At 42.2% G+C, this 26,209-nt stretch overlaps 5 protein-coding genes across 6 annotated transcripts; 3 read left to right on the top strand and 2 right to left on the bottom strand.

The window, feature by feature from the left end:
- Window positions 1-260: 260 nt before the first annotated feature.
- Window positions 261-2,770, bottom strand: LOC125763961 (cyclin-H). Its single transcript, XM_049427704.1, has 5 exons — window positions 2,550-2,770; window positions 2,290-2,486; window positions 2,008-2,209; window positions 1,600-1,940; window positions 261-1,537 (listed from the first exon to the last, which is right to left on the bottom strand). Exons 1-5 carry the CDS (start codon window positions 2,664-2,666, stop codon window positions 1,393-1,395), a joined length of 1,002 nt encoding a protein of 333 aa, XP_049283661.1. The 5' UTR covers window positions 2,667-2,770; the 3' UTR covers window positions 261-1,392.
- Window positions 2,771-3,064: 294 nt separating this feature from the next.
- LOC125763900 (uncharacterized) lies at window positions 3,065-10,559 on the top strand. Its single transcript, XM_049427588.1, has 3 exons — window positions 3,065-3,722; window positions 3,806-4,493; window positions 4,744-10,559. Exons 1-3 carry the CDS (start codon window positions 3,672-3,674, stop codon window positions 8,427-8,429), a joined length of 4,425 nt encoding a protein of 1,474 aa, XP_049283545.1. The 5' UTR covers window positions 3,065-3,671; the 3' UTR covers window positions 8,430-10,559.
- A 911-nt stretch (window positions 10,560-11,470) lies between these two features.
- Window positions 11,471-15,766, bottom strand: LOC125763987 (ras-related protein Rab-14). 2 transcript variants are annotated; one of them, XM_049427738.1, is made up of 6 exons: window positions 15,288-15,766; window positions 15,010-15,127; window positions 14,117-14,230; window positions 13,849-14,029; window positions 13,599-13,781; window positions 11,471-13,073 (listed from the first exon to the last, which is right to left on the bottom strand). In XM_049427738.1, exons 3-6 carry the CDS (start codon window positions 14,220-14,222, stop codon window positions 12,896-12,898), a joined length of 648 nt encoding a protein of 215 aa, XP_049283695.1. In that variant the 5' UTR covers window positions 14,223-14,230; window positions 15,010-15,127; window positions 15,288-15,766; the 3' UTR covers window positions 11,471-12,895. The 2 variants fall into 2 exon arrangements, with proteins under 2 accessions (XP_049283695.1, XP_049283694.1); XM_049427737.1 differs by lacking the exon at window positions 15,010-15,127 and having other exon boundaries at window positions 15,288-15,765.
- A 329-nt stretch (window positions 15,767-16,095) lies between these two features.
- LOC125764001 (baculoviral IAP repeat-containing protein 5) lies at window positions 16,096-17,214 on the top strand. Its single transcript, XM_049427761.1, has 3 exons — window positions 16,096-16,328; window positions 16,421-16,600; window positions 16,667-17,214. Exons 1-3 carry the CDS (start codon window positions 16,200-16,202, stop codon window positions 16,802-16,804), a joined length of 447 nt encoding a protein of 148 aa, XP_049283718.1. The 5' UTR covers window positions 16,096-16,199; the 3' UTR covers window positions 16,805-17,214.
- An 8,216-nt stretch (window positions 17,215-25,430) lies between these two features.
- Window positions 25,431-26,181, top strand: LOC125764008 (succinate dehydrogenase assembly factor 4, mitochondrial). The gene is made up of 2 exons (XM_049427769.1): window positions 25,431-25,628; window positions 25,768-26,181. The coding sequence occupies exons 1-2, from the start codon at window positions 25,562-25,564 to the stop codon at window positions 26,034-26,036; spliced, it is 336 nt and encodes a 111-aa protein (XP_049283726.1). The 5' UTR covers window positions 25,431-25,561; the 3' UTR covers window positions 26,037-26,181.
- The last annotated feature ends 28 nt before the right edge of the window (window positions 26,182-26,209 follow it).

Raw genomic sequence — 26,209 nt, 5'->3', positions numbered from 1 at the left:
AAACTTTCGGATAGTTTTTAAGAGAAATAATATTTTTAACCATATATAATCGCCGCTCTATCAAACGATTCGAAATTGCTGCAGGGCAGTTTTGAAAATTGTTAATCATTTATACCATGTTTCCAGAAGATTACAAAGAGTTAGTAATATCGATTGAAGCTAAGAAAGTACAAGCAGTATTTGTCAAACAAAAAGTATAATTTCGGAAAAGCATGTGGAAGGATTTTATAATTTGCAATGGAATTCCTTGAACCAAAAGATTTAAACTATTAATTTATTTTCCCCCTTTTGTCAGCAATACTGTATCACTTTAATGGATAAAAGATGTTCTTAAGAAAACAAGACACAACTTCGCAACAGACCCACGGTTTATGTTTTCCATTACACACAATAACACAACACTTATCTTTTCCCGTTTATGTGTTTTAATGTCTCACGGAAGCAACAATATTTTCAAACGACTGAAAGCATCAATATTTCAGCAATTAAAAAAGACAAACTATCGTAAATGACGAAGAAACAGCTATACCATAGCGTAAGTGTAAATGTGCTGTGCTAATTGAAAGCAAAAAGACAGAAAAGATAATAATTTTCCACAACCATTTTCCAATAGTCATACTCTATTGAGCTTTGCACCTGTTTCGACTATTTCTTTAACTAAGCTCAAGCGCGCGCGATATTTTTCTTCTTCATTGTTCTACGCTTTAAAGTTTTTCTTCTATTGTTACCACAAGTACGCCATAATTCTTGCGCTAAAGGGCATTTCTTCCCACAAGGACTGAAATGAGCTTGTTTTTTTTGTTGTTAAATTACACTTCTTGATTACAACAGCTAAATAATCTTCAGCAAAACCCCCCAGTCAAGATTATGGATGGTAATACTGTACTATTTCCTCCATGCTGAATGTGAAAGCCATATTGGTGGTGGGAATTTAAATTTTTATGTTCCATGGTTATGATTTCGTAAACGGCATTAATTCTACTTCTAGCAGAGCTGACGCCCTGGCCTAATGGAGATGGTACGACGCCATGAACTGAACGGAAACAACGAGGCAGAACATTTACCACAACAGAATACCATGACATAAATGATTGTAATAAAAAGTTATTTGTTATTTTAATACGCATAAATATGTGTCTGATTGTTCTGCCCAAATTAATCCGAAAAATACGAAATTCAAAAACATATATTTCTTAACCAAACATCCCTTCAAATAAGGATTCCTAATAAGGATAGGGGATTAAATTTCAGATTAATCCAACCAATTTTAGTTACAATATATTCAAGAGGAAAGAATCATACACATTTGAAACATTAATAAAATGCAGCCCTATTATAAAGCTCAAATTTTGCTTACATTTTTTGCTCGTAGTCCGATCACTGTAATCACTTCTAATCAACAGTCATGTTTGCCGGGTTTGTGGTGTTTAACTGCGACACATCTAGGCTCGCATCCGATACGTTCATATGATACGAAGAGCCCATCACATCTAAATCATCCTCATCTTCATACATTTTCTTCATGCGCTGTTTGTAGCTGAAACATTAAAATTCGAAATGAAGTCATTATCATCGATAAAAACGAACTCTTCTACTCACATTTGGCTGTCGGGATTATTCTCTTGATTGCGACATTTTTCCAGCTTTTTCTCCAGGAACCGTACACGATCCTTTGGCGGTAGTTCGATAGTACGTACCATAGAGCGAACTCTTCGTACGGCTTCGATGAGTACGGGCAGCTTATCTTTGGCCGACCCAAATAGCGATTCCGTAACGTAGCTATCTAAATTTTCTTGCTCTTTACTAGCGGCATGCAGGACGGCGGCGAGTGCTATCTGTGACGGTGCGTACATCAATGGCGCATCGGTAAGGAACGTTTTATCGATGAAATCTTCGATACCCGGTCGCAAACGATCGGGATTGCTCATATTGCATCGCGTCTGAAAAGGATAAGAAATAAGCAATAGGCTATTACATTGGAAGTTCTTTCGATTTATGTCAACTTACCTTTATGTCGATGAGAAATCCCTCTATTGGCCTCATCGGATTGTGTATGGTTAGGTAATAGTTTAACTCCTGCATTAGCAATAGCTCGTTTGAAAGAATAATGTCCATAGCCTTGCTTCGATCGCCCTTAATGTTGGCCACAAACTGTGCAATGGACACGTTAAACTCTTCCACTTTACAAGCCAGGTAAACGCATGTTGCCCTACAACGAACCGGAATTGGATAGGACGATTAATTAACGTGCATAGTAATTGCAATCTCTCTCAACCAGTAGAAACTTACAAAATTTCTTTGGGATGGTAGTCCATCGATGAGTTATTAAGATAAAACCGCTTAAAGTAATGAAAAGCAGTTCCTACGACATATTTTGGCATCGGAGGTTCGAAACGTTTGCAGAACTCTTTCAGCTGTAACTCATACTGCTTTAGCAATAATCGCTCTTCATCAGCGGAAAGAAAGTGTGCCTGTTTTTGTTCTTCCTGCAAACAAATTGCACCAATAGTTACCGGCATTGCGTTAACGTAAAACAACTTCTCACTCACCGTCATGCTGGCACCATGCTTCGTGATAAAACGAATATTTTGTTTCACGCGCAGTTCGGACAGCTCCTGCTCCGTTTTGAAAGTCCAATACTTTTTCTGTGAGCTAAGGGAATACATTTTTAACTTGCACTATGCACGATTTGTTTTATTCCTGAGGAATTATGCCGCTCTAGGATCAAAACACCGTTGTGTATTTGCGAGGAGCGAGCGAACGAATGACATGTTTTGTTTCCCAAGTGCTGTCAACGTGCATTTGAACAAGGTTGCTTGAAAAAATAATCTGATAGTTTATTTTCTTTCACCATGGTAAATCTGTAGCTCCTTCTACAAGAACAACAATATTTCCTGCTGGCAGTTTTATTATCCAATTCCATATCAATGAATAAATGCAACGTACAACCATGGACGGTTTGATCAATATGTTTTCTCAAAAAATCATTAAACTTTCAATCAAATGCAATCGCAGAGAATCTCGAGAGGATAGGTAGTGTAGCAGTACCTTCAGCTAAACATAAACAAAAGTACAACTTTCATTTGTTACCTTGGTGCTGGTCAGTCTTCATCCTACATCTCTTCACCTTGGGAAACCATATGCAAAACTTCAAATGTGTCAAAGTGTCAACAAAGAAGAAAATAGTTTACCAAAAACCACAAGGGAAAACTTAAAAAAAGAACAGAAAGCAGACGGAACCACTACTGGCCTCGCCGTTCGAGCTCTTCCATCTGCTCGGTTTTATCGGCTGTTTCTGTAAATTGCTGAAACAATACAACACGTGCCTGTGACCGTATGGTAGTTCTGGTGCAATGTGTACCCAGTTTGCAGTTCCTTCCGAGGGCAGGATAATACAGGACACCCGTCGAAGGTTTTGGGTTTTACAACGTTTGTAGGCTTGTTGAAAAAAAAGATCATTGTAAACATGCAAACATAAAAGGTGTGTTGGGCCCTTCTGTTTGGGAACAATAGTTGCACTTGATGGCGAAGAAATATTCGTGCGTTTTGAAATCACGCTAATGTGAACATCTTCGTGGGTTGTGTTGTGTGGGCTTCTTCAACGCAAAACAGCATCCATCGTCGCCTACGTTTCTCGTCCTTCTCATTTGGCCTTACACGCGCATTCGGTCATGTCCGGAATGTACGGTCACAGCCGTGAAGCGGTGCGAGTGAAAGTGAAGGTAATTTAAACGCGGAAGAACAATCGCTCATTGTCACGAGTTTAATGACGGTGTTTTTTTTCTACCTTACCCCTTTTGTACAGAAATGCGAAAAGAATGTTCCATCGGAAACGAGGAAATTTAGTGTCGATCCTCAGATTACCAACCTCGAGGTGCTGTACTCGCTGCTCGCAAAAGCATTCGATTTGAAGACCGATTTTGGTATCAGCTACAAGGTAATTGAAGCGAATGGCCAGGAAAGCTATCTTGTCGTACTGTCCGACTGGGATCTGGAAGCCGCCTTCCTGCGTGCACATAATCAATCAATCGCAAGCAAGAGTGAACCCTGTCTGAACCTCCGCGTCGACATAAAACCATTTTCGGAGGCATCAGAATGGGACGGAAACGGTACGGCTACGTCCACGAACATACCACGCGAGCTGGTATCGCTACAGCAATCGATCGGTGCCGGACAAAAGTACGTGCAGAACAAGCTGCCCGGCCTGATCATGAACCAGATGGAGAAAACCTTCTCGATGGTGCAACGAGCGTTCAATTTGGTTGAGGATCCTTTGCTAACACAACCAATAAGGCCACCACTGGCGGATGCAGAGTTTCGCAAGCTACAGGATTCTGTTGGTCAAATTTTGGCCCCTGAACAGCTTCGCAAAGTGATTTATCTAGGTGGAATTGATCCAAGTCTGCGGCGCGTCGTGTGGAAGCACATACTAAACGTTTACCCCGATGGCATGACCGGCAGGGAACGGATGGAGTACATGAAGAAGAAGTCAGGTATGTGCAATCGTTTCACCCATTCGGTGCAAGGTCAATTAAAACTCACCGCCAAAGTGCAACTCAAATATCGTCGTTTTAATTGGCCTTTACCATTCGGAACCATTCGCCTGTACAAATGTACTGTGATGAATAATACATTTCGAGTTTGAAATATCCGTTCCAAAATGCAATTTATTGTTTTGCAATAGTGACGCTTACTTATTGTCTAATTAATTTCTAACCTTTTTCCATTTGGCTTATTCTTTAGCGGAATATTTACGATTGCGTGACGTCTGGCGTAGCACGATGCAGCGAGGTAACATCGTCGGTGAGCTGGCGTACGTGACCAGTATGGTACGGAAGGATGTCCTTCGTACCGATCGCTTGCATCCATTCTATGCCGGCAGTGACGACAACCAGAATATCGCAGCACTCTTCAACGTGCTCACGACGTACGCACTGAATCATCCGGCCGTCAGCTACTGCCAAGGCATGTCCGATATTGCCTCGCCGTTGTTGGTTACGATGGGTGACGAAGCGCAAGCTTACATCTGCTTCTGTGCCATTATGGAACGGTTGAGCTGCAACTTTATGCTGGACGGTATAGCCATGACGCTCAAGTTTTCCCATTTATCCGAAGCGCTCCAGTACTATGATCCGGACTTTTTCGCTTACCTTAAGCACCACCAGGCAGATGATCTGCTGTTCTGCTACCGTTGGTTGCTGCTCGAAATGAAGCGTGAGTTTGCGTTCGATGATGCGCTGCGAATGTTGGAAGTGCTCTGGAGCTCGCTACCACCGATGGCACCGAAGGGGGAGCTGGCACTGTACGAGCGAGAGTACGAGCCACCACCGGCCGATGAAAGCATCCATCCGCCGCCCAGCCAAAGCCCATCGGTGATGTTGCGAACACCACGGGAAAATCCGTACACAAAAGTGTGCGCCCTTCGGCGGCAGAGTTCGGCCCTTTCGCTTAGCTCGTCCTGTTGCACATCGACGAATCCACTCGCGAGTCAATCGAATCGGTACGATCGATACGGTGGCGTGGGTGTCGGTGGCCGATTAGATGCTTCGCGGCGACTCAACCTCAGCTTGGATGAGAACATAACGCGCGAAAATATATACTCCACTAAGGTTGGGCAAGTGCAAAAAGTACACCAAAGTCTGGACGAAGCAAAAATTGCGCTCGTGAAGCAAAGAAAGATCGTGCGAAGCGTCGGAGATGACGATAACATACAGGAAGGGTTCGAGGTGGGACAGTCAACGGCCCAGGGCGAGGATGACAATGCGACCGATGTGGAAGATAGTGTATTTCATTCGCCGCAGCATCAGGCCACCACGAAGGGCAGCAGCAAAACAAATCCTTTCATTGACGGTTCGATGGAAAGTGTTTCGATGCAGGATCCACTGGGAGACGGTGAAGCGAAAGGACTGACCGAAGTGTCGACAGACTTTAAGCCCGAATCGGTAACGCCCGGCACGAACAGTAGTAGTGCGGCTAGTAGTGTACGAAACTCACCCGTGATAGGACGCAGCCGGAGCCTATTCTCGACGTCGGCCGCAACGGGGAAAATGATCGCACGGCAGCTAAGCAATCAAAAGAAACATTTCACCTCTACCGCCAGCGCATCGGGCGGTGGTTCGAGTGGAACGACAGGTGCGGGGCATTTTCACGACCTAAAGGAAAAGCTTGCGGCCAGTAGAAAAGGCATCTTCGCTTCACTGGATAAAACGCATGGCGTCGAAGGTGGGAATACGATCGACGGAACGATACGATCGAACAATCAGGTGGAAAAATCGAAACCCAAGCTGGTAAAGAATTTCAACGAGTTCCTTAACTTTGCCGCCATGAATAAGAGCCGCATTAGCGATCGTTTGGTAACGAAAAAGATGCTCACAAACGCTAGTGTCGCGGCCAACAATAGTTGTTCCATCGATTCAACGACCAGCAGCTACACGACGACCACGACCGGTGGTATGGCGGGCGAAGTATCACGGGACGACTCGACGGATACGATCGAGTACAACGAACTGAAGCCAAAGCCGGTGATTAAGCTAACAAAATCATCGTTCGACGATTCCGATTCTTCCGCAACGAGTGTAGGCATGGGGATGGATTCGATGGCAACAACAACGGCACTTTCGCGATCTAGCGACAACAGCAGTTTTATCGTTGACGATAGTTCCACTTCCGTATCGCCTATTCACATTAGGCGCGAGGAACAGGAGCAACCGCTTACAAATGAAGAACCCGGCGAAGGAAGAACAAATGTTCATCGGGCGGTAGATTTGTTTGTGGCAGGACCTTCGACCGTAGCGGCAACGGTTGGCGATGGAAGCAGTCCAGACGATTCGCAGGAATACTTCCCGATGACAACTTCCATGACGAGAGAATTGCGACTGGAGTTGGAAAACCTCGATCGTCACGTATTCGGGAACGATTTTCACAGCAAACAGCAACGGTTCTTTACGCTTAGTAGTTGCATCGATCTGGAAACGCCTCCGGAGAGCGGTGACTCAATGGCACCGACAGAGGATAGGTCCAATCGACGTGTTCCGCTTGTGGCGGGAGTTTCGACGACCGCTGCTACGACCATAGCGTACAGCAAGCTCGACAATAATGGTAGCCTACCGCGTAGGTTTGATGCGGCAATGGAAATTGAATCAATTGATGAAATCTGTGATCGTTCTCCGCTCGAGCAAAGAGGCGAAGAGACTAAGGAGGACGTGGTACGATACCGCGAGAAACCGGGGCGGCGGCGAACGGGAACGGGTGGTGGAACCGGTAGCGTCGTGAGTGAGCATCGCGATAGCAAACGTATCAGCGCGTCCAGTGCGAACATAAGCAGCGATGTGTTTGTGTGGGAAAATCCACTACATCACGAGTGCGGCGAAGACGATCCGTTAAGTCCGGTTTCGGGTGGCATGGTAACTGGTGAAGTGACCCAGATACAGCAGCGTACCGCAACCACACCCGATGAACATCCGGAGCTGGAGTACGACGGAGAAATCATCGAAGAGACAACGCTGGGAAAGAAATCCGTCACCCCGATACGGTTGGTGCGCAAGAATGGTGAACGTTCCGTGCCCGGTTCGGCGCGTAACTCGATGATTTTGCCCGATTCCTCCGACTCATCGGATGATTCTCCCTTGTCACGATCACCGGCAGCGGTAAAGTTTAAGTTTCACCCGAACAATCCTTTCTTCGATGCTGCCTCGAATGCGATCGATAACCGACCATCGGCGCTGCTGAACATGACCGTGGACGATGCCGACGGAGAGATGCTAGAAGAGGGCACGGAAGCATCCGTTGTTACCGGTGTTTTACCGAACGGAATGCGCACGGATAGTGCTGCTGACCCACAGGAAGGTATGATACCGGCTCAAGTATTAGCTTCACCAACCACAATCACATCACTTCCAGTGGAACCGAGTGGGCTCGATGTAAACTTCGGTGAGACCGTCACTACCGCTGTAACTGTGCCACTGTCCACCGCCAGCAATATCTCCAGCACCATTCCCAGCATGAAGGTTGCAGGAGTGCTTCCACCGCCCCAGGAATTCGGTGGCGGTAACCCCTTCCTAATGTTTCTTTGCCTAACGATTCTGCTGCAGCATCGGGACTACATCATGAAGACGGGCATGGATTACAACGAGATGGCAATGCATTTTGATAAGATGGTGCGCAAACACAACGTAACACGAGTGCTCAATCAAGCCCGACAAATGTATGCCGAGTACAGGCGGATGTACCAGCAGCAGCTGATGGCAAGTGGCCGTGACGGTAGCAAGGGAAGTTTGCCGGCTTCCGTATCGATGATGGCAAACAGTTACCACGGGAGCATGAGTCTCGGCAGTGGCACCTCGTCGGATGTGCTGGCACGGAAAGCATCCGCACCGGAAGTTAGTTCGGCACGAAGAAACACGGGCGGTGATTTAACGCTCGTGACGTAGTTCGGCGTAGCGTTCGTAACGCGAACATGGTAATTATGTTTATTTGTGTTCCTTTTTACATATACCTCTGAGTTTGTAAGCGAAAATTTAGAAGACTTGTGCAAGACTATTTACAGTGAGATTTCATTTAAGTACAGGAAGAAAGTCGATCTTGGTTCCTTTTAGCCGGGACGTTCGATACGAACATAGCCCAGCATTGACGATATCTGCTGATCTCTGTATAGGTAGAGAGCCGACTGAATGGGTGTGATTGGTCACCAAAATACACAGTTGTACACAGGGATGCAGGCATTTAAATCAATTTTATTTCTAGCTTACACTGTCCATATTCTACCAAAAGCAAAACGACTTCTCCCCTACGCACTTTTAAAGTATCGTTTGATTTGATTTTTAAATGTAGACAGTTAAGTTGGGAAGCGTTTTACATCTAAATCGCAAAGAGATGAATATCGTGATATTTTAATTAGAATGATACGCCTATCAAATAATGATTGCAAAAGGGGAGTGTTTTAACATATTAAGTTTCAGTATAGACAACAAGGCAGCAACAAAATCGGAAAACGCATTACTCAAAGGGACATTTCGCTTGGAAGACAGGGAAGAAACCTTAAGCATTTTTCATAACAGCAACAAAAACATGGCACGGCCGCTTTAGTAAAGAACAATGTCACATAATTAGTAAATAATCAACATTTCAATTATAAAATGCCCGGTATATACATATATATATGAAAATTGCACCTCCGTCACGGCAGAATGCTACTACACTCGCTAACTACATCCACCGAATATTTCTTCTGAAGGCATGGGGTTATAGATCAAAAAAGCAAGAAAGAAATAAAGCAAAAGACGCAGCTGGAAAGCATACTACGCAAAGACTGCATTCGCAGTAAAGAGCTATTTACAGTGAGCAGAAATTAGAGCAAGGAAAAAGGAAAAAAACAAAGCTCTAAAAGATATTACTCACCCAAAGAAAGCAGACACACGAGCCTATTGCAAGCCTGTAGATATAGATAGAACTCATCCAATTATAGCGACTAAAAGCCCCCTTTTCGTACGTAGGCTGGTGATGAAGTGATGGAATGGAAATAGTCTTACAAACTAGCTGGATCTTGGCAGGAAAATCGCACTCAATTCTGGCAAATTACAAAGCGATAGCGGAAGCAATTTGTAACTAAAAAATTCTTTATGTGGAGCTATGTTGAAATGAATTATCTCCTTAATTGTTTTTTTTCTTCAACGTCCGTTTTGTTAAAGTACCGTAAAGCAACATCGAAACACAAAAAGTTTATTTTAACTTAGTCACATTCACCTTAGTAGTTTCACTTAGTAGCTGCCATAAGCATCATAAATGTGGCTACAAGACTAGAAGAAAATGTACTCAAAACTCTACTTTTCCGATACTTTTCCGAAGATGATAACGGATCAAATCTTGACCGATCTCCTTTAGAAACCACCTTGAAGACATCCGTCGATCGAATCGCAGATTACAGATACCTAACCCCAGAGTTGAATCGAGTATAAAGTTCCTCTTCAGCCAAAATCCGATAATGGTTAGTTGGAAGTCTAATAGATAGAAGAAAACCAGCAAGAGTGTATTATGTATGCGTGTGTGTGTGTGTGTTATGTATCTTTTACCCAGGTTTTTCTGTGTACGTGTGATAGAGAACAAAAGGCTAGGAAAATGAAAAGGAAAATCCAAGACCCATTCCATACTTGTTTGTTGGCTAGTTGTTGGACATAGATGTAGGGAGAGCAATCAATTGTTTATGTGTCGACGGCTCAGAATGCTGTTGAAGGGGCCCAAAATAATTACAACACCATGTTAACTGTGTATTGGTAGGAAAGGCACGGCAATGGCACCATTGCAAAAATGTGTTATTTATCGCTTTAATTTCCTTTCCAAGCGCACACACTTTTGGTAAGGACGAGATACGGGGGTCAACAGCTTTTACTACACATTCACCATTTTCGAGCGTAATTAACGACTTTAATACGTGCACAAAACATCGCCTATCACTATTTTATCGTTGATCGTTTTTTTTTTGTTCAAATACCGAAACGTAAAAAAGTATAACGAATATGATTTGCGTAAATGATAAGGTAAAAAAACATATATTAAACACAAAAAGGTCTCTCTTCGTGCTCAAAAAAAAAGCGAACTCAAAAATAACGCGAAGTGCAAAATTAAGCGCGTACACTTACAAAATACGGTAGCAATGTGGTGGCAAAGATATGGTAGGCGTACACGCGTGTCTTACTTGTTTAAACTGACAGTTAACTGCCTGCATGGTGGAGGAAATCATTACGTTTGCGTTCGAAACACATTCCACTCTTTGTCCGGAAGAGGAAAAGATTAACGTAAATAAAACAACAACAAAAAAGTATTAAGCAACCGGACACCCTGCATAGGGCAAACAGGCATCAATTTCTCTCATAATACCGTAAAAGCACATGAAGAATTGCAATAAAAACATTCTTTCTGAACGAAAAGGTGTTAAAAGATCATGCACCATATGAAAGAACGTACAGCGGTGAAACGATGTGTGTAAGGCTGGTACGGCTATTGGGAGTATTAATTCGCATCCCTTTTTTACCGAATCCTCTTTCTTTCTTTGCTATTTTCCATAAGGAAAAACGTTTTCTTATTGCATTGTTGATGATAATTTTTTTTTATATTGATCATCTTTTAATTAGTGCTGTACACACACCGTACGGAGCGTCAGACAGCGGTTCTGGGATTCTCTTATAGCGATTTTATTCGTTATCCACCGTATTCCAATTTTGGCTCTAAGCCAATACTAATTTCATCAAACATCACCTCCCTCAATGTGTCCTGGCTGTCCAGATCAGCCTGCACTAAAGATTAGTTGTGAAAAATTTCCATCTCGCTACATATTTATTCGTTACGCCACTCTTCATATTTCTGTTTCAAATGTCCACACTGAAAAGATGGATTGTTTTTATCAGCTCAACATTTACTAATAGAAAACATGTGTTCTTCTTTCACCTAAACACTAATATCGGAGCACTACAAGAAATTAAGTTACTGTTTTTGTTTGGTTTTATTCATTTGCAATTTTCTTTAGTTTATATTACTTCAAACTTAGCCTTCATCAATTGTGGTTCTACTACCTCGCTCTTTCTGCGTTAATAAGTGAAGTTTAACTCTCTCTCTCTCTGTGTTAGAATTTGGATAGAAAGGAAGATTGTTCAGAAGCGGGTTCACTTCTGAACGATTAATGGAATATCATTAGTTCATTTATTGAATTTTGTTTCAAACATCTTACACCCGTCGCACAATTTAACTACTTCATATGGTTGGTTTCTTCGCATTTGTACTCACCGCATTGAGATTTCATACATCCACAATTTCACTACTCTGACCGTTCTTTGGGGGGAACAGATAGAAACTAAAAGTAATACAATTTTTCTTTACCTTATTCCTACTCGGCCCGGGAACTGTCTTTTTGTTTTCTTGCTCTGATTTGCCTCTCTGTCCAGTTATTATCAAGCGCTGTGATGTATGTAGGATTAAACACACATTAACGGACCCACACACCGATTGGACGAGCAATGTAAATACGCGCTCTGTGTGTCTAGACACTAAAATTTTTCCTCGGTAGAAAGACTTTCATTGTGATTAGCAATCATATTGAAGTGTTTACATTGATACGGCTACAGCTAGATTGTGTAGATGTGCTGTCGGTACATACAATTCTGTACGATGGATTAACTTTGCTTCTTTTTGGGTAAACAGAGTAACGCAAAAAAAAAAGAAACGATATAACTAAAAACATGATTGCGGGAAAATATAAATAAAACTCCCTTCTTACTATATTTGCCACAATAAAATACATCATCTTACCGATCGACTAAATTGGGTATGGTTTATCATCATCACTTAAAATCGATTCCGTACCGTCAGTTTAGGTACTACTAGTTGTTCGTACCCTTGGAACGATGTTTTTCCATCGTCCATGCTTTCCACTACTGCCCCTTCTACGCTTTCTCGCAAAATTATTAACAACAAAATTAACTTAACAAAAAGCAAAGAAAGATGTTTAGGAAAAAAAACGATATCCTAATTCGAATGTTAGCGTTACGTGGGTATGGTATGAAATATCAACAAAAAGCCTACGATAATAAACGATCAGTTTATGCACTATTACATCTTTCTCCTGCGGTGTGATCGTTTACAATCAAGATCTTGTGGGACTTTACTGAAACTGGTTGCTTTTTTTACTTTACTGGTGCTTCAAACTACGTTTGATGCAATGGTTTTCAACCGTTTAATCGGAAGAGCCTACCACATACCGTTTCGCTGCTCACAGTTTCGCTAGTAAAGGGAAACGAATCGTAACTTGTAGCCTCCGATTCGGTGTTATGGTTAACCAATTGCCACGGACCTGTTACCAGCCTATCTTTCGATCGACCGGGCTGGCAGAAAATAGCAATACAGATTCCTAGCAGGAACAATTTTCCTTGTTCGTTTGCGCATCGTTACTGAGCGTCGTTCGGCCGGGTTGGGCCGGCTTATGCTGTACACCCGTTTCCGACGAGTTCAGATCGAGCCGACCATCCTTGATGCTTTGGTAGATCTTTCGCGCTGTTTCTAGAAATGCTTCCTCGACGTTTTGACCGCTGGAATGATAATAGAAATCTGTTAGTTTATTGGTGTTGGCGATAGTGCGAAACTTTTATGGAAGTAAAACAACAATTATTAGATCTTAAAGTTTATATTTTATGCTTTTAGATATGAAAGTCTTCATGATTAAGAATGAATTCTACGAAAGCTGGCATCAATTAGAATTACATTATGAGTTCTTCAAATGGAGTTAATGATCACAACTGCCATACGGATAGATTATTCAGAACTTGTGAACCCTGAGAAAAGCTCCGGAAAATGGATTCACCCATTGATCATCATCTAATCTGCTTAAAGGTAAGCAAATTCCAAAATTATTGATTGTAAATAAAATTATACCATTAATTAAATTAAGACCTGAATAGAAGGAGTTCAGAATCTTTCTAGGTTGCCAGTAAATGTAGTAAGGAACTATTTTTTCCCCGACAAAGCACATCAAAAGAATGAAGTAAAAAGCATAAATTATTATCCTAATGACATAACAAAAAATTTGGGATAAAGTTAAATATCAATCAACTTACGTCATAGCACTAGCTTCAGCAAACAGCAGACCATGCTCGTCGGCAAAATTTTTTGCCTCCTCGTACGTTACCTCGCGGGTGCTTTCTAGGTCCGATTTGTTGCCAATTAGAAATATCACAGTACTGGGATTCGTTAGATTACGCGTGTCCGTTAGCCAGCTGGACAGATGGTTGTAGGTTGACCTAAAGAAGGAACGAAAAACGATCGTTACAAAGAATTGCCACAGCTAGCACGCACCGTTCTTCCTACCGTCGAGTGATATCATAAACCATCAGTGCGCCGGCAGCACCGCGATAGTACGAACGTGTCACCGCGCGGAACCGTTCCTGTCCGGCCGTATCCCATATTTGCAGCTTAATTTTCTGCTTATCAACCTCGATGATGCGCGTACCAAACTCCACGCCGATTGTATGTGGACAGCTGGCCATAACTGGTGTAACAGAAGGAAATGAATACGTTAGCATCCGCGAGATGGAACGATTTCGTAGCTACGGTTGGGGAAAAACTGTACACTTACATTTCTTCTCTGTGAACTGATGCAACAGGCAGCTTTTGCCCACTCCCATATCACCGATAATGATGTACTTGAAGATATACGAATAATTATACGGTCCGGCCGACATGATGAATACTGAAACGGAAGGGTAAAAACAGAGGGACAAAAACGTGTCATTTTTAGTACTCCAAACATACAGCAGATATGGTGAATTAGTTTAAAAAAAGTTTACTTTTCTCGTAGGTCTTATCGAAACCATCGTACAGTTTTTGAGAAACAGAGGTAAATAAGCTCATATTTCGAGTCTATACCACAGGAGAATACGGTGTATTGCACAAGAATGTTCTAACTAAACTAGCTATAAATGAAGCTAACTTTGCGACCGATCGGAATATTCTGTTCTGTACGATTGTTATTAGTTGCCACCGGTTTGGCCGGGTAATATACAAGGGAAAATTGTACCAACACACATCCGGTCCGTAGCAAATTTGCATTCTGCTGATAAGGCGCTCATTGTTTAGCGGTGGAGCAGAATTTAGTGCTACTTTTGAAAATGGGTACAAATGGAACGCAACTGTAGAACACACTTTTTTCAATCATCTAATTCATTTATGTGTGGATAGTTCAATGTTGCAGACAATTCCGACAGTGCCCGTGAGCATAGGCATGACGTTATCTATTCTTCTGTGAAATATTAAAATATCATAGCTGGAATTTTCAGTTCTATGAGTAACCGTTGTGTAGGGGAAGTAGTATGCAAAAACAAAGCGTATAAAAGAGTATAGAAAAAAACACGATTCAACATACGATTTTCTAATTGAGACGATAATGATAACACCAACCGTCCGGAAGATTACCAGTGGGTGGGTGAACCTTTATGTTTGACCGTATCATCCAAACCTATACGTACGTACGTAGTTAATTGCAGCTTTCTACTGGTCAGATGGGAAGTGTTTTTCTCTCAGTGCATTTTCACACCGATCGTTTAAAGTTTTCTCATTCCACCCCGAAACTTCACGCAGTGACTGCTTTCTTCAAGGCCACAGCAAAAAAAAATAACGATTTTATCGACATGAGTAATTCAATCGGGGAAATACTTCCTGCTGAGCGAATGGAGCCACTGGTATTATGACTACCACAGAGACATACACACGCACTCCCTATACCCTGTAACTTTTCACCCGATACTTACTTCCTAGTTTCCAGCAGATTCACTTGATACACATCCAATCGGGAGAACAAAATCTGCTGACCGTTATCCAGGAGCACCAGGAGAAGAGATCTTTGTTTCAGTTCTACTTCCTCCCGTAGCTGTACCGAGACCGTCCAAAAATTCCCTTTGCCTTGTTTTTATTTGCTGCCCCCTCGGTGAAACTCAATCACAAAAAAGGCGTAATTACACTGGTGTCAGTGCATGAAATCGGTGGCGATGGCAGGATCGATCGAATGTATTTTTGCGTGGCTTCGACGGCAGACAGTTTTCGCAGTATCGATGGCGCAGGAACTTGTGGAAGAAAATTCCAGCAGAGCGTTACGTTCTTCCGCACAAGGATTTGCGTTTTTATCAATCGCCCTTGTCCTTCCACCATACGTTTGCAAATTTTACAACAAATTCCACTAGGTGTTGTTGATGAAGCGGTAGGTGTATGCTGTGGTGGTAAAAATAAGCTGCGAACTTGACAACTGTGGACCGAGATTTAGCACAGGGGTGCTCGGGCAAATCGTTGGTGTGATATTTCATCAATTCAATGGGTATGTTTTATAAAATTCACAAGCAGCTAAAACTCTTTTTCCATTGTTTCAATTCATTATTTTTTCTGTATTATTTATCAACCAGTTTTATTATAAGCAATGATGATAAAATGTAAAAATAATGCAATAATCAGGGGTGTCAAAATGACTAATGTATCCCATACGTCAGATTGCATCTGCTTATTGGCAACCGAAGATGAGCGAGCCCGTTCGTTTGAAGGTAAAATTTAAATGGCGGTCGCATTCAACCGTCTCTTTCTGTCAAAGCTTTGATGTGATCGCAAAACAACCGCTCAAACGTTCTACCTTGTTGATTTGTACCTAATTGTTCATTATTTACTCGATCAAGCTGATGGAATCTTCCGCCAACGCAATGGAATCTACTTCTAACATCGGTAAAATATTATTACTACAGGAGGATCGAGAAAAAAGCTTCAAACAGTGGCCATTTACCACCGACAAACAATGCAGTGTACAGAAGGTAAACATTCATGAAGCCAATTTTCTTTAGCGGTATATCTCTTGTTGTGCTTGTTGCTTGTTTATTAAACGGGTACGAATTTTCATACGAAGATGGCAGAGGCAGGATTCTACTGGCAAGGAACGGATACGGAGATCGACATAGCCGCTTGCTTCGTGTGTGGTAAAGAACTGGATGGTTGGGAAGAATCGGACGACCCGTGGAGCGAGCACCGGAAACATGCACCACAATGTCCGTTTGTGAAATATGGTCGAGCGGAAGCGAATTTAACGGTAATGGACAGGAAGAACGATAGAAAACGGATTCAGTAAACATATTCATTGTCTTTCATTTGATAGGTTGAAGAATTCGTCAACCTCATGATGGCTACACTGAAGATGAGGTTTCTAAACAACTACACTACCCTTAAGACTAACGCCAAGATGCTTATAGAAAAGAAACGGAAGGAAATGGAGAAACTACTACGAACCAACTAGGATTAAGACGTTCATATCCTGACATGAACCCAGCACCTATACAAACCGCGTAAGAGAATGTTCCAGCTATACACGACTAAACTAAAGGAAAGCTTTGGAAAATGCTCAAACTAATTTCATCAATTGTAATCTCATTTGCATCTAGCTTCAATAATTCTTCGAAGGGGGTTGGGATATTTTGCTTCTACGTTCGGTTAAATGCTTACACATGTGTGGTAAATGCAACGTTCCCATTGACCGGATCATGTAAAATACACGAGACAGTAGATGAATACATTACATACTTTTCCATGAAATTAGCTATTAGATTTCTTTCATAAATACACACAAACACAATTATTGCTTTGCTAAATTAAGATAAATTGCTTTGTTTTATTTCCTATTTATTTAAGCATAAAGTAAATATTGTGGGTAGTAATTACAACACACGTTCTTATATCCGACCCGTGCAGTAAACTGAACCCACACAACATTTACACTAGAAATGACACATTTTAGAACGGACTGTGCAGCGAAAGTGACGATCGTGTGTGCCTAGTTTTCTAAAAATACTCGGCGCTGATTTGAAGGCAAAAGGCAACTCCCGCACGAAAACCATCATTTCTTCCGAGCTTATCCGGCGGGCAGTGCGATTGTGGCATACACCGCAACGTACAATGCTCTTTTCCCTGTGCGTATTACGCAGGCGCATCAGTAAAGTCCTGCGCTTCGGAGCTGAAGATATTTTTACATCCTGTTCGTTACGGCTCAGTTACAGGCAAAACGGTTCGCTGTCTCTCTCTCTCTCTGTCTCTGTCGTCGGATCTCGTGTACAGTGCGTTCCTGTGATCCAACAAAATCTTGCTGCAACATTCGCGATCGGTCAGAAACGAGATAATGCGCGGGGTAAGTTGCGATGCAGTAGTAAAGCTGTTCGCAGGCGGCATTATGCTAAAAATAGGCGGGATGCCTCGGCTAGAATGAAGGCGTACGTGCTGCTGCTGCTGTTTGGCTGGTTGAAATAGTTTTACCCTGCGACGGTTCATGGCCGTGACGCGCAGAGTTTTGCTTGATGGATTAATCAAATCTGCTAAAGGATGTAGTGTGCTATACATAAGCATGACTCCAGTTGAACTAGCCCGAGCGCTCCATACTTCTTTACATTCCATAGGTTTTTCAAACGCACTATTGAATGCAAGGAAGCATGGAACTTTCGCAGCTTCGGTTGTATGATTTACTTCACATTCCGCCAAAAACGATGACGTTACATCACAGATGCTGGAACACTCGAAGCGTTTCTGTAGCGTCCAATTAATGTGAAAAGAATAACGACAAAAAAATCACACATGTACGAGAATTCAGACAGACGTCCGGAGACAAGGAGATCACCCGTACTCGTCTTTTTTTTTATCGAACTTCATATAAACGCATGCAACATTACGCGTGTCGCAAGGATCAGCATAAACATCTACCATCTAGCAAAGAATTCTCGAACATTTGATAATGTACCGCTCGGAAACCTTACATGCCGCAATGTTTCAATTTTGTCACCAATTTTATCTTCAACATTCACACACCACACCGTCTGGTGATCACGTGTTTGTCATACTCGAATGGTTGCAGCACAATTTAATCCATTTTCGCATGGTACGCTTCACCATATTCTTTTCGTCCAGAAAAAGGGAAACAAAAAAAAAGGGCTTCTCCCATGTGTGGTACGTGTAGTCGAACCAGCTAATGTGTTTTAACTGTATTTCTGACAACGACTGCAATAATTTGACTGAAATGCAACTTTTTGCAAACTTTTTGAAGACGGTGGCGACGGGTGTGGAACAGATTCGAAAAAACAAGATTCTCGCAGCCTACTAAGGGAAGGAATTCTTACGTTAGTTTTGTCTTCTTCAGTTTGAAGAAGGAAAAAACCCGTCCAATCTCTTTCGCTGTAGAACTAGTAAAAGGTACCCCATGCTCGTTACATAAATACGTTTCTGTAGATCCTTTCTAGTAGGTACACACACTTTGATTGTCTAATATTTACAATTTGCCTGAGCGCCAACTTGGTGCTTTTTTGTAGTGAATCTTCAAAAAAAATGAAAGATTCTCTTCTTACTGCAGGAAATACAAGCTTACCCAGTGGAAGTAGTTTATAGGCACTGCACTGTTCACATTGATAAGTGTTGGACAATAATATTGTAAAAGTTCGTCATTACAATTTCGAAAAGCACTTGGATACACTGATCGAAGCAACGAAAGGTGCCATAGTTACAAGAAGCAGCCAGTGTTCACACGCAACGTAATCAAAGTAAGCCAGCGATATTCCGCGAAATTTTAGCACACTCAGGTGAGTTTTTGTAACAAGATGGCCGAACGGTCAAACTGTTGTCAGCACGGAGGATTTGCTACCGTTTTGGTCAGGACTCAGGCTCGCGGACACGCGTACATATGGTACCGGGATTCGAAGAAGCTCGCCGACTGTGTGTACTACACAGCACAGCCCGTTTCAACTACCGAGCGACAACCGCGATGCGAGCTGTTCGACAACTGAACGCAGAATGCACTGGATGCATTGACTATTGCTCCCAAGATGAAGCGCGCGCCCGGCTCATCGCTCGGGGGGAGGCCTCTCCTGAGGACGAAGTTCTATAAATGGCCACCACCCGTTAAGCCGTGCGCGCTTGAGCCTGTCTGTCTGTGTGTGTAAGTAGACCGAAAGGATCCCTCGCCTTCTACACCATCGTTCTTCTCGTCACACTCCTCCTTCTGCATGAAAGCACCACCAGCAGGGTTAGAATATGTGGCCGTCCTGCGCACATGTTTCTTATCCGTAGGATTTTCTCTTACTCTTCGCCGAAGCATTTTTGTTCCATTTCCTGGCGTTCCTCTTGGATGACATACTGTACGTGTGTGTGTTTTTCTTGTTATTTTTTGCACTTCCAACTACGGAACATGACGGGAGACGTAACAGTTTCATGTGCTTCGCTAGGGGGATGGTTTTTTTTCCTGGTTAATGTTTTCGGAAAAAATACTCCACCAGAAGATGCGCAGACGCGCGCAGCTCGCTTACTTGGATCTTGTAATGTCTACTAACACCAGTGTACAAACTCTTTTTTTTTGCTGTCCCTGTTCTAGTCGTTCCAAAAACCTACACGCTCGTAGTTTATCTCTGCGTACGATGGAAACGACTGAATATAGCCAAGATGTGTGCCTTTTTTCTTATTCTACCATTAGCCTTCTTTGATTGTATGTAGATTTTTGAAAACCGTATTTTAGCGATCCGTTTCGTTCAGCTGAGTGTGTCCAGGGGGGCGCAGGATAATGTGGGTAGAATATGAGTGGTGTGGTGTATCTTGAACAGAATTAACATCCATCCATCGATTGGAAATCGACAACCGGAGAAGGTGGTTGAGCGCCGATTTTCCATCGCACATTCTTTTTTTTTTTTGGTGAGAATTCTTGACTTCTGCCCATATATCATCATCCGGCGCAGCAGGGTGAATTGAACGAGATCGAGGTTTGGATGTGATCAACGGTTACATAACCGATGGCGGAAAAGCGTGACGACTCTACCGTCTCGAACTCGAGACAGCAAGTTGTTGCATAATTCCCCTACAACTTTTTCAAGGAAAAGTTTCGTTTTGGCACATTGTCAAAATTGGTAATTTAACAACATAAAATGTTGTAGTAGTTGAAGAAATGGTGACATCAGGATATTGCAACGATCGACCAAAAGAAAATCATCTACATATTCCAAAGTCAACGGAAAACAATTGATAATTTAAAACCATCAGCTTACCATGTGTTTGGTTTTCTCTCTCTCTCTTTCTCTCTCAGTGTTTCACTCCTTCTCTTTCTCTGTCGCTCCTCTAATTGCAGCGCTACTATTGAGCCAAAATCCCGAAAGGATCAGATCCCGTGTGAGTCGGTAGTGATCCTTTTTTCTGTCCTCATCCTTAAGCAACTTCCTTGCATGGAAACTGTAAACCTTCCAGATGTTTACGCTACAGGACACGAACCGCCTGCAAGTAGGACGCCGCCTGCACTTCAGCGTGGCTTGGGTAGCTAAAATTTACGATACCAAAATGCAAAACACTCTGCGCGTGTAAGTGTGTGTGTGTGTGCGTGTGCGGTTCGACAGGAAACTGAATTTTTAAAAGATTTAATATTCATCGCGCAAGAAGTTATCCTTAGCGTGCTGTAATGCCTCAATGCAAGATCAATGCAAGGATCGGTATGTTACTGTCAAACCTCCATACCCAAATTAAAATTCATCAAACTCTAATGAAATCATTTTTATCTTTTTTTTTATAGGTATGAGATCCAGCGAGCACACGTTCATTAACGAACGATTTTGTTGAATAGATCGCGCCCGGTACAGCAGATGTTTTCCAATACCAGCCTCCTCATGCTGTCCCATTTCGCTTGCTGGTCAAATGGTTGTCGAACTACTAAATTTAAATCTCTAGTCCCTCGCATTATAGTCTCCTCTTGCGGCCCTGTAACACCGCACCCAGATATAGATCCGAGCATGGACTTTATAGACGTTTATCATCTTGAGGCGTGTATGCGCGTCATACACACAGCACACAATTTGGTGGACGATACATGAAGCGTCGCACACACGGGTTTGTGTGTGATCAAATCACGTGGTAGCGCCACGGTGTATGTATGCCCATCCCCTGGAGATACGTATACCTCCCCTGGAGGTGTTTGCTGTGGGGCTATCGTGTGTGTGGAGACTATTTTTAACCCTCCGATCCAATATCCTAATGCCCCCGGCTGGAATGTCAGCGGTACTTGCTTATGTGTGTGGGCAAAGGGATGGCACTTCTTCAGGCGAGACTCCACGCGTGTGGTGGTCTGCAACGGAGCCGATGATGCAAATCATCCCATAAAGTATTGCTTGCTTTTAGTCACTATCTAATTTAGGGTTTGTATTTGGGTGTGTGGATCTTGAGGGCCTGTATAGAGAGAGAGAGAGAGTGTTCTGGTTTTTTTTAGGCCATTACACTTTAGGATTAGGTTTTGAGCATTACATAGATTAGTTTGTATTCTTCATTTTACACAAATAGTACAAACTTCTCTTCTCGCATGGTCGAAAACCTTGGTCAAATCGCATCAACTTGGGTCGATGTATCTTCACTAGGGCGGATGCTGCCCTGAAGTACAGGGATCGATCATTCACACATGTCCCGGCTAGCGATCATGGCTTTAGGGGCCGGAAAATTTGTCCACCGCTCACTCACTCAAACCGAAAATACATGCGCAGGGAGGGAAAATCGTTTGCGCATGCCACCCAAACGGAACACTACCACACCATCTACACCGGGGCGCGTACGGCGCTTAACTCGCGTACGTACGTAGACATACGTTAAGGAATCGAGAGGAAAAAAAAACGAGGTCTGAACAGGTCATTGAGATGTGTGTAGTGTACGGTTTCCGGCCCAATCGTACCCCAGTTGCGTGTGGGTGATGGGAGCATAAAACAAAAAAAAAACCCCGAAAACCTCCGGACACGGTGTTTTATTTATAAAAATACCTATTTCTTCTCCCTTCGTATGGTCTTTTCGGGGCAATAGGAAGGATGTGTCTTGTGATTGTGATTTCGTTTTATACACAATATTTCATATTTCTCTATTTGCTCGAGCGCAGATTCATGCGATCTGATGCATGAGTTTTGGTTGCAAATGGAAGCCATTTTTTGTACACGCGCCATACACAATTACAAACACGTATGCATTCTTTTTTACTCTCCTTTCAGTGGAAGTAAAACACGGCGGTCGATTGCGGTCTTCCATCTTTGCCAGTGGATGAAGGGATGCGAGAAGCTGCGATGGCGCGTGGGTCCGTACTAGGATTGGTGCAGGTCTTGTGCAATGTGGCTAGAGGAAATTGCAATCGACTTGCACCGTCTTATGCAGTGGTAGTGGTTGGCTAAATTGTGAGTATTTGGGAATCGAAATTAGCAAACACACAGGCCCTCTGAACGAATGTTTTTAATTGGAGATCTAAATATTTTCTTTAACCGTTATTGAAATGCATGTTATAGTGCGTTTCATGCTTGTAGTATGTCCACATTAAGAAAGGTTACGAAAATAGGATGAAAAGTCAGTTAAGCTATTTTCAATATTTTCTTCTTAAGACATAGATTTCCGTACATTCTTGAGTTATGAATCATTTAACACATTCATTTTGAATTCATATGAATCAGCATCCGCTGCTAAATAATCGCAAATTCCTTACCTCGTGACCATTTTCGTCGTAATGGAGTGACGAATGAAAGTTTTGAATGTTTCTTTTTGTATCATTTCTTCGCTGTGCAATATTTTCATCACAGTCAAATTTAGGACATCGAAGGCCTGCATTCTACCTATCCCACGCATGTTCCTTCTGTACGTACCGGTCGGATCTGGTATACGTAAGCACTTTGAGGTGTGTTTTCAAACAAGCAACAACAAAAAACATGGACATTTTATTTTATTTATAAATGTAATGATGTTCACATACATTCAATGATGTGCTAATGAATAAATGTTGTTTTAACACATCAACAGGACGGTCTTATTATAAGGAAATGAGTTCTTATATAAATTTAATCATTTACCTAATTTCATACAACGCCCATTGGCTGTCGATGCGAGGGTTTTTTTCTCTCTTCTGTGTTCAACATGTGTCCTTGTATTCCAAACTGCAATAATTTACCTTTCTCGCGTATCAGATATATAAGACAAGCCCTATAGATATGGACATATGTCGTAAATGTTTTTGTTTTCTACACTTTAAAACGAATTAATAGTGAAAGCGTACATCCTTCTAGCGATTAAATCACAGCTCAACTGTGTTTACATTTGCCGTCCGTAGGCATTTGCTTATTTACAATCGTTTTGCGACTTGCCAAGAGTATATCCAACGCTGTTTGGTGGCTGTGCTTCGTCGTCTGCCAAGTGTTTATTTTGTGACTTTTCTGACGTCATATGATCTACTTAATCTATTCATTATGGCTTGATTTCGTCAAAAGTCTTTTAGCATATTAATTGTAGGGCGTCATACTCATGAGTCATGACACAACCAACCTATTGGAGATTGGTTAAATTTTATCTAAAGTTTGCCACGTCTAGCATTGTTTTCTGGTTGTTGTCATTGATTGGCAGAATGGGTTTACTGGTTTGTTAATTTGTGATATGGTTGTTCACAGTTAAATAGTTATTTCTGCACATGTTCCCCACATGGTACAATACGGATTTGAACGTTAAATGGGTCTGTTCTGTTAGGTCTAGTGTTACCTGTAATAATATAAAAGGAATGTGAAGTCCTCTTATTTATTATAAACTTGATATTGAAGGTTGCCCTCCACTGAGTCCATTTTCCTAGTGTAAATATATGTTTAAATACCGTAAACCTTTTCTTCAAGCGTGCACACCTGTTAATAACAATCGTAAAAGACAACATTGCATGTAAATTTGTACACATTTTACAACAGTTGTGTTCCAGGACGATTAGTACGGTCTTGTTTCACACTAAGTGATTCACTGTTTAACGAGCTACTTAAAATACTGAAAGGTCCATCAATTTTACCATGTTTGGCAGGAATCTCCTCTCTTCCTAGTGAGGGTGTCCTCTTTCTGAGCAAAGGTGTAAGACACATATACATCTGTTGTTCATTTCCTCCAACACAAGGGAAATGGGAAAACTGCACTTGCTCAACATGCATCAAAAAACGATTACGTCGCATGGTCCCTTCAATCCCTTCGTCAAACGGTGCACTTCTTCATTGGGCACCATTTTCGTGCCTACTCGTAACTTGTGTGTGCTGTGGAATTTGAAAGATCATCATCATCCCCTTGGTCGTCTACGTTTTGGTCCTCTTGGTGGTAATACTGGATGGTGGGGTCCGACTCTGGATGGGATCAGCATTATCGCTTCATTCACCGCACCATTCGTTGCGTATCTTCCCCGTTAGGTTTGAATCTATTTTAAGGATCCTGGCGCGTAACATGGAAAATACATCTAGAGCAGACTCAACTCAGCACACAAATAGTGCAAGCTTGTTGATTATTTCCACTCTGCACGATGGCTACAGTGCAACGCGCGTAACCGCGCCGGATAAATCATTTTTCCCTATTACGCATCGCGGGTGTGCGTTATTCGGTTATGGTAGGCCTGCCCTACCGAGAGTGGTGTAACGATGCTGCTAAAAAACTACTACTTTCAGGATGAAATTGGAAAGCTCATTAGCAATCGTGACTATCATCGGGTTGGGAAATGGTTGCATTGAAGGTGAAAATTCACGTCCTGCTTGTCCTGGTTCCCTTAATTAATTGTGTCTTTCTGTTATTTTAAATAGAATTTTCAAGTTTCCTCTTTCCGGTTGAATGAACGTGTAATTAAATTAATGTTATTCTGAATTGTTGTTAAATTTTGAAACGTGTAGTTCGTTGATTACACAATTTATGAATCACGTGGACAATTTAATTAACGCGACTTAGTGAAATATTTCACGAAAACACCACAATTATTTCAAATTTCAAATAGGAAATGAAATATTTCATGTTTTTCGCCCGATTCTGTATTTGAACTGCTTTGACCTATGCCTGTGAATTGTGACATTCCTACTCACCGGCATGAAATGTCATATTGACAATTCATTTTCAGTTCATTCTGAATTCTTTCTTTTTTTTCGCTATTTCAAAACAAAACATTACATCTTCCTGCACGAGATTAATTGCTCGAGGCGCAGTTCCACAACGCTTAAGCAACATAAAATCATCTCATCCAGGCAGCATGACGTCCAAAGTATTGTTGAATAAATTCTCCTCCTCTATTCGGCACGTATATGTCGTCAATTTTGGTAAGTGTTCGTATTCGGTGCTGCCGGTATACAATTTATGCGCAGCATCCTTCGCTTGACCGCCTCACCACGCTCTCGTAATGAAATACTGCATTGCGTATAATTAGTTATTACATGCGTTATATTCTATACATCGTAGTTCCCTCACTGTCTTTCTCAACCAACAAACCACCAACGGATAATCCGGTCAGTCCGCGGATGGAAGAGTTCCAGAAGAAACTGCGTGAGAAAACTCCCATCGGAAAGCTGGATGAAATTGTCGGTAAGCATCCTTATCAGGAGAAGGAACCGCTAGAACCGTTTCCAAATAATACGAACCCGAACACGGGTGAAATTGGTGGACCTAGGGGACCGGAACCGACCCGATACGGAGACTGGGAGCGCAAGGGTCGTGTAAGTGATTTTTGAAAAGTGTGCCCACACTGAAGCACACACTTTGTGGATAATTTATTTTATCATAGTGCGTTTGGATGTTAGCATTTAGAAGATAAATCGTGTTAAAAAGACGTTAGAATAGATTTGAAGTTGCATATTTCTTGATACGCCAAGGGCAGCAATATTATGTCATCGTGTTAGTAAGG

The sequence above is a fragment of the Anopheles funestus genome, chromosome 2RL (assembly GCF_943734845.2).
Source record: "Anopheles funestus chromosome 2RL, idAnoFuneDA-416_04, whole genome shotgun sequence".
In the NCBI taxonomy this organism is placed as follows: Eukaryota; Metazoa; Arthropoda; class Insecta; order Diptera; family Culicidae; genus Anopheles; species Anopheles funestus.
The sequence above is the reverse complement of the archived record's forward strand: the minus strand, read 5'-3'. Positions and strand labels throughout refer to the sequence as shown.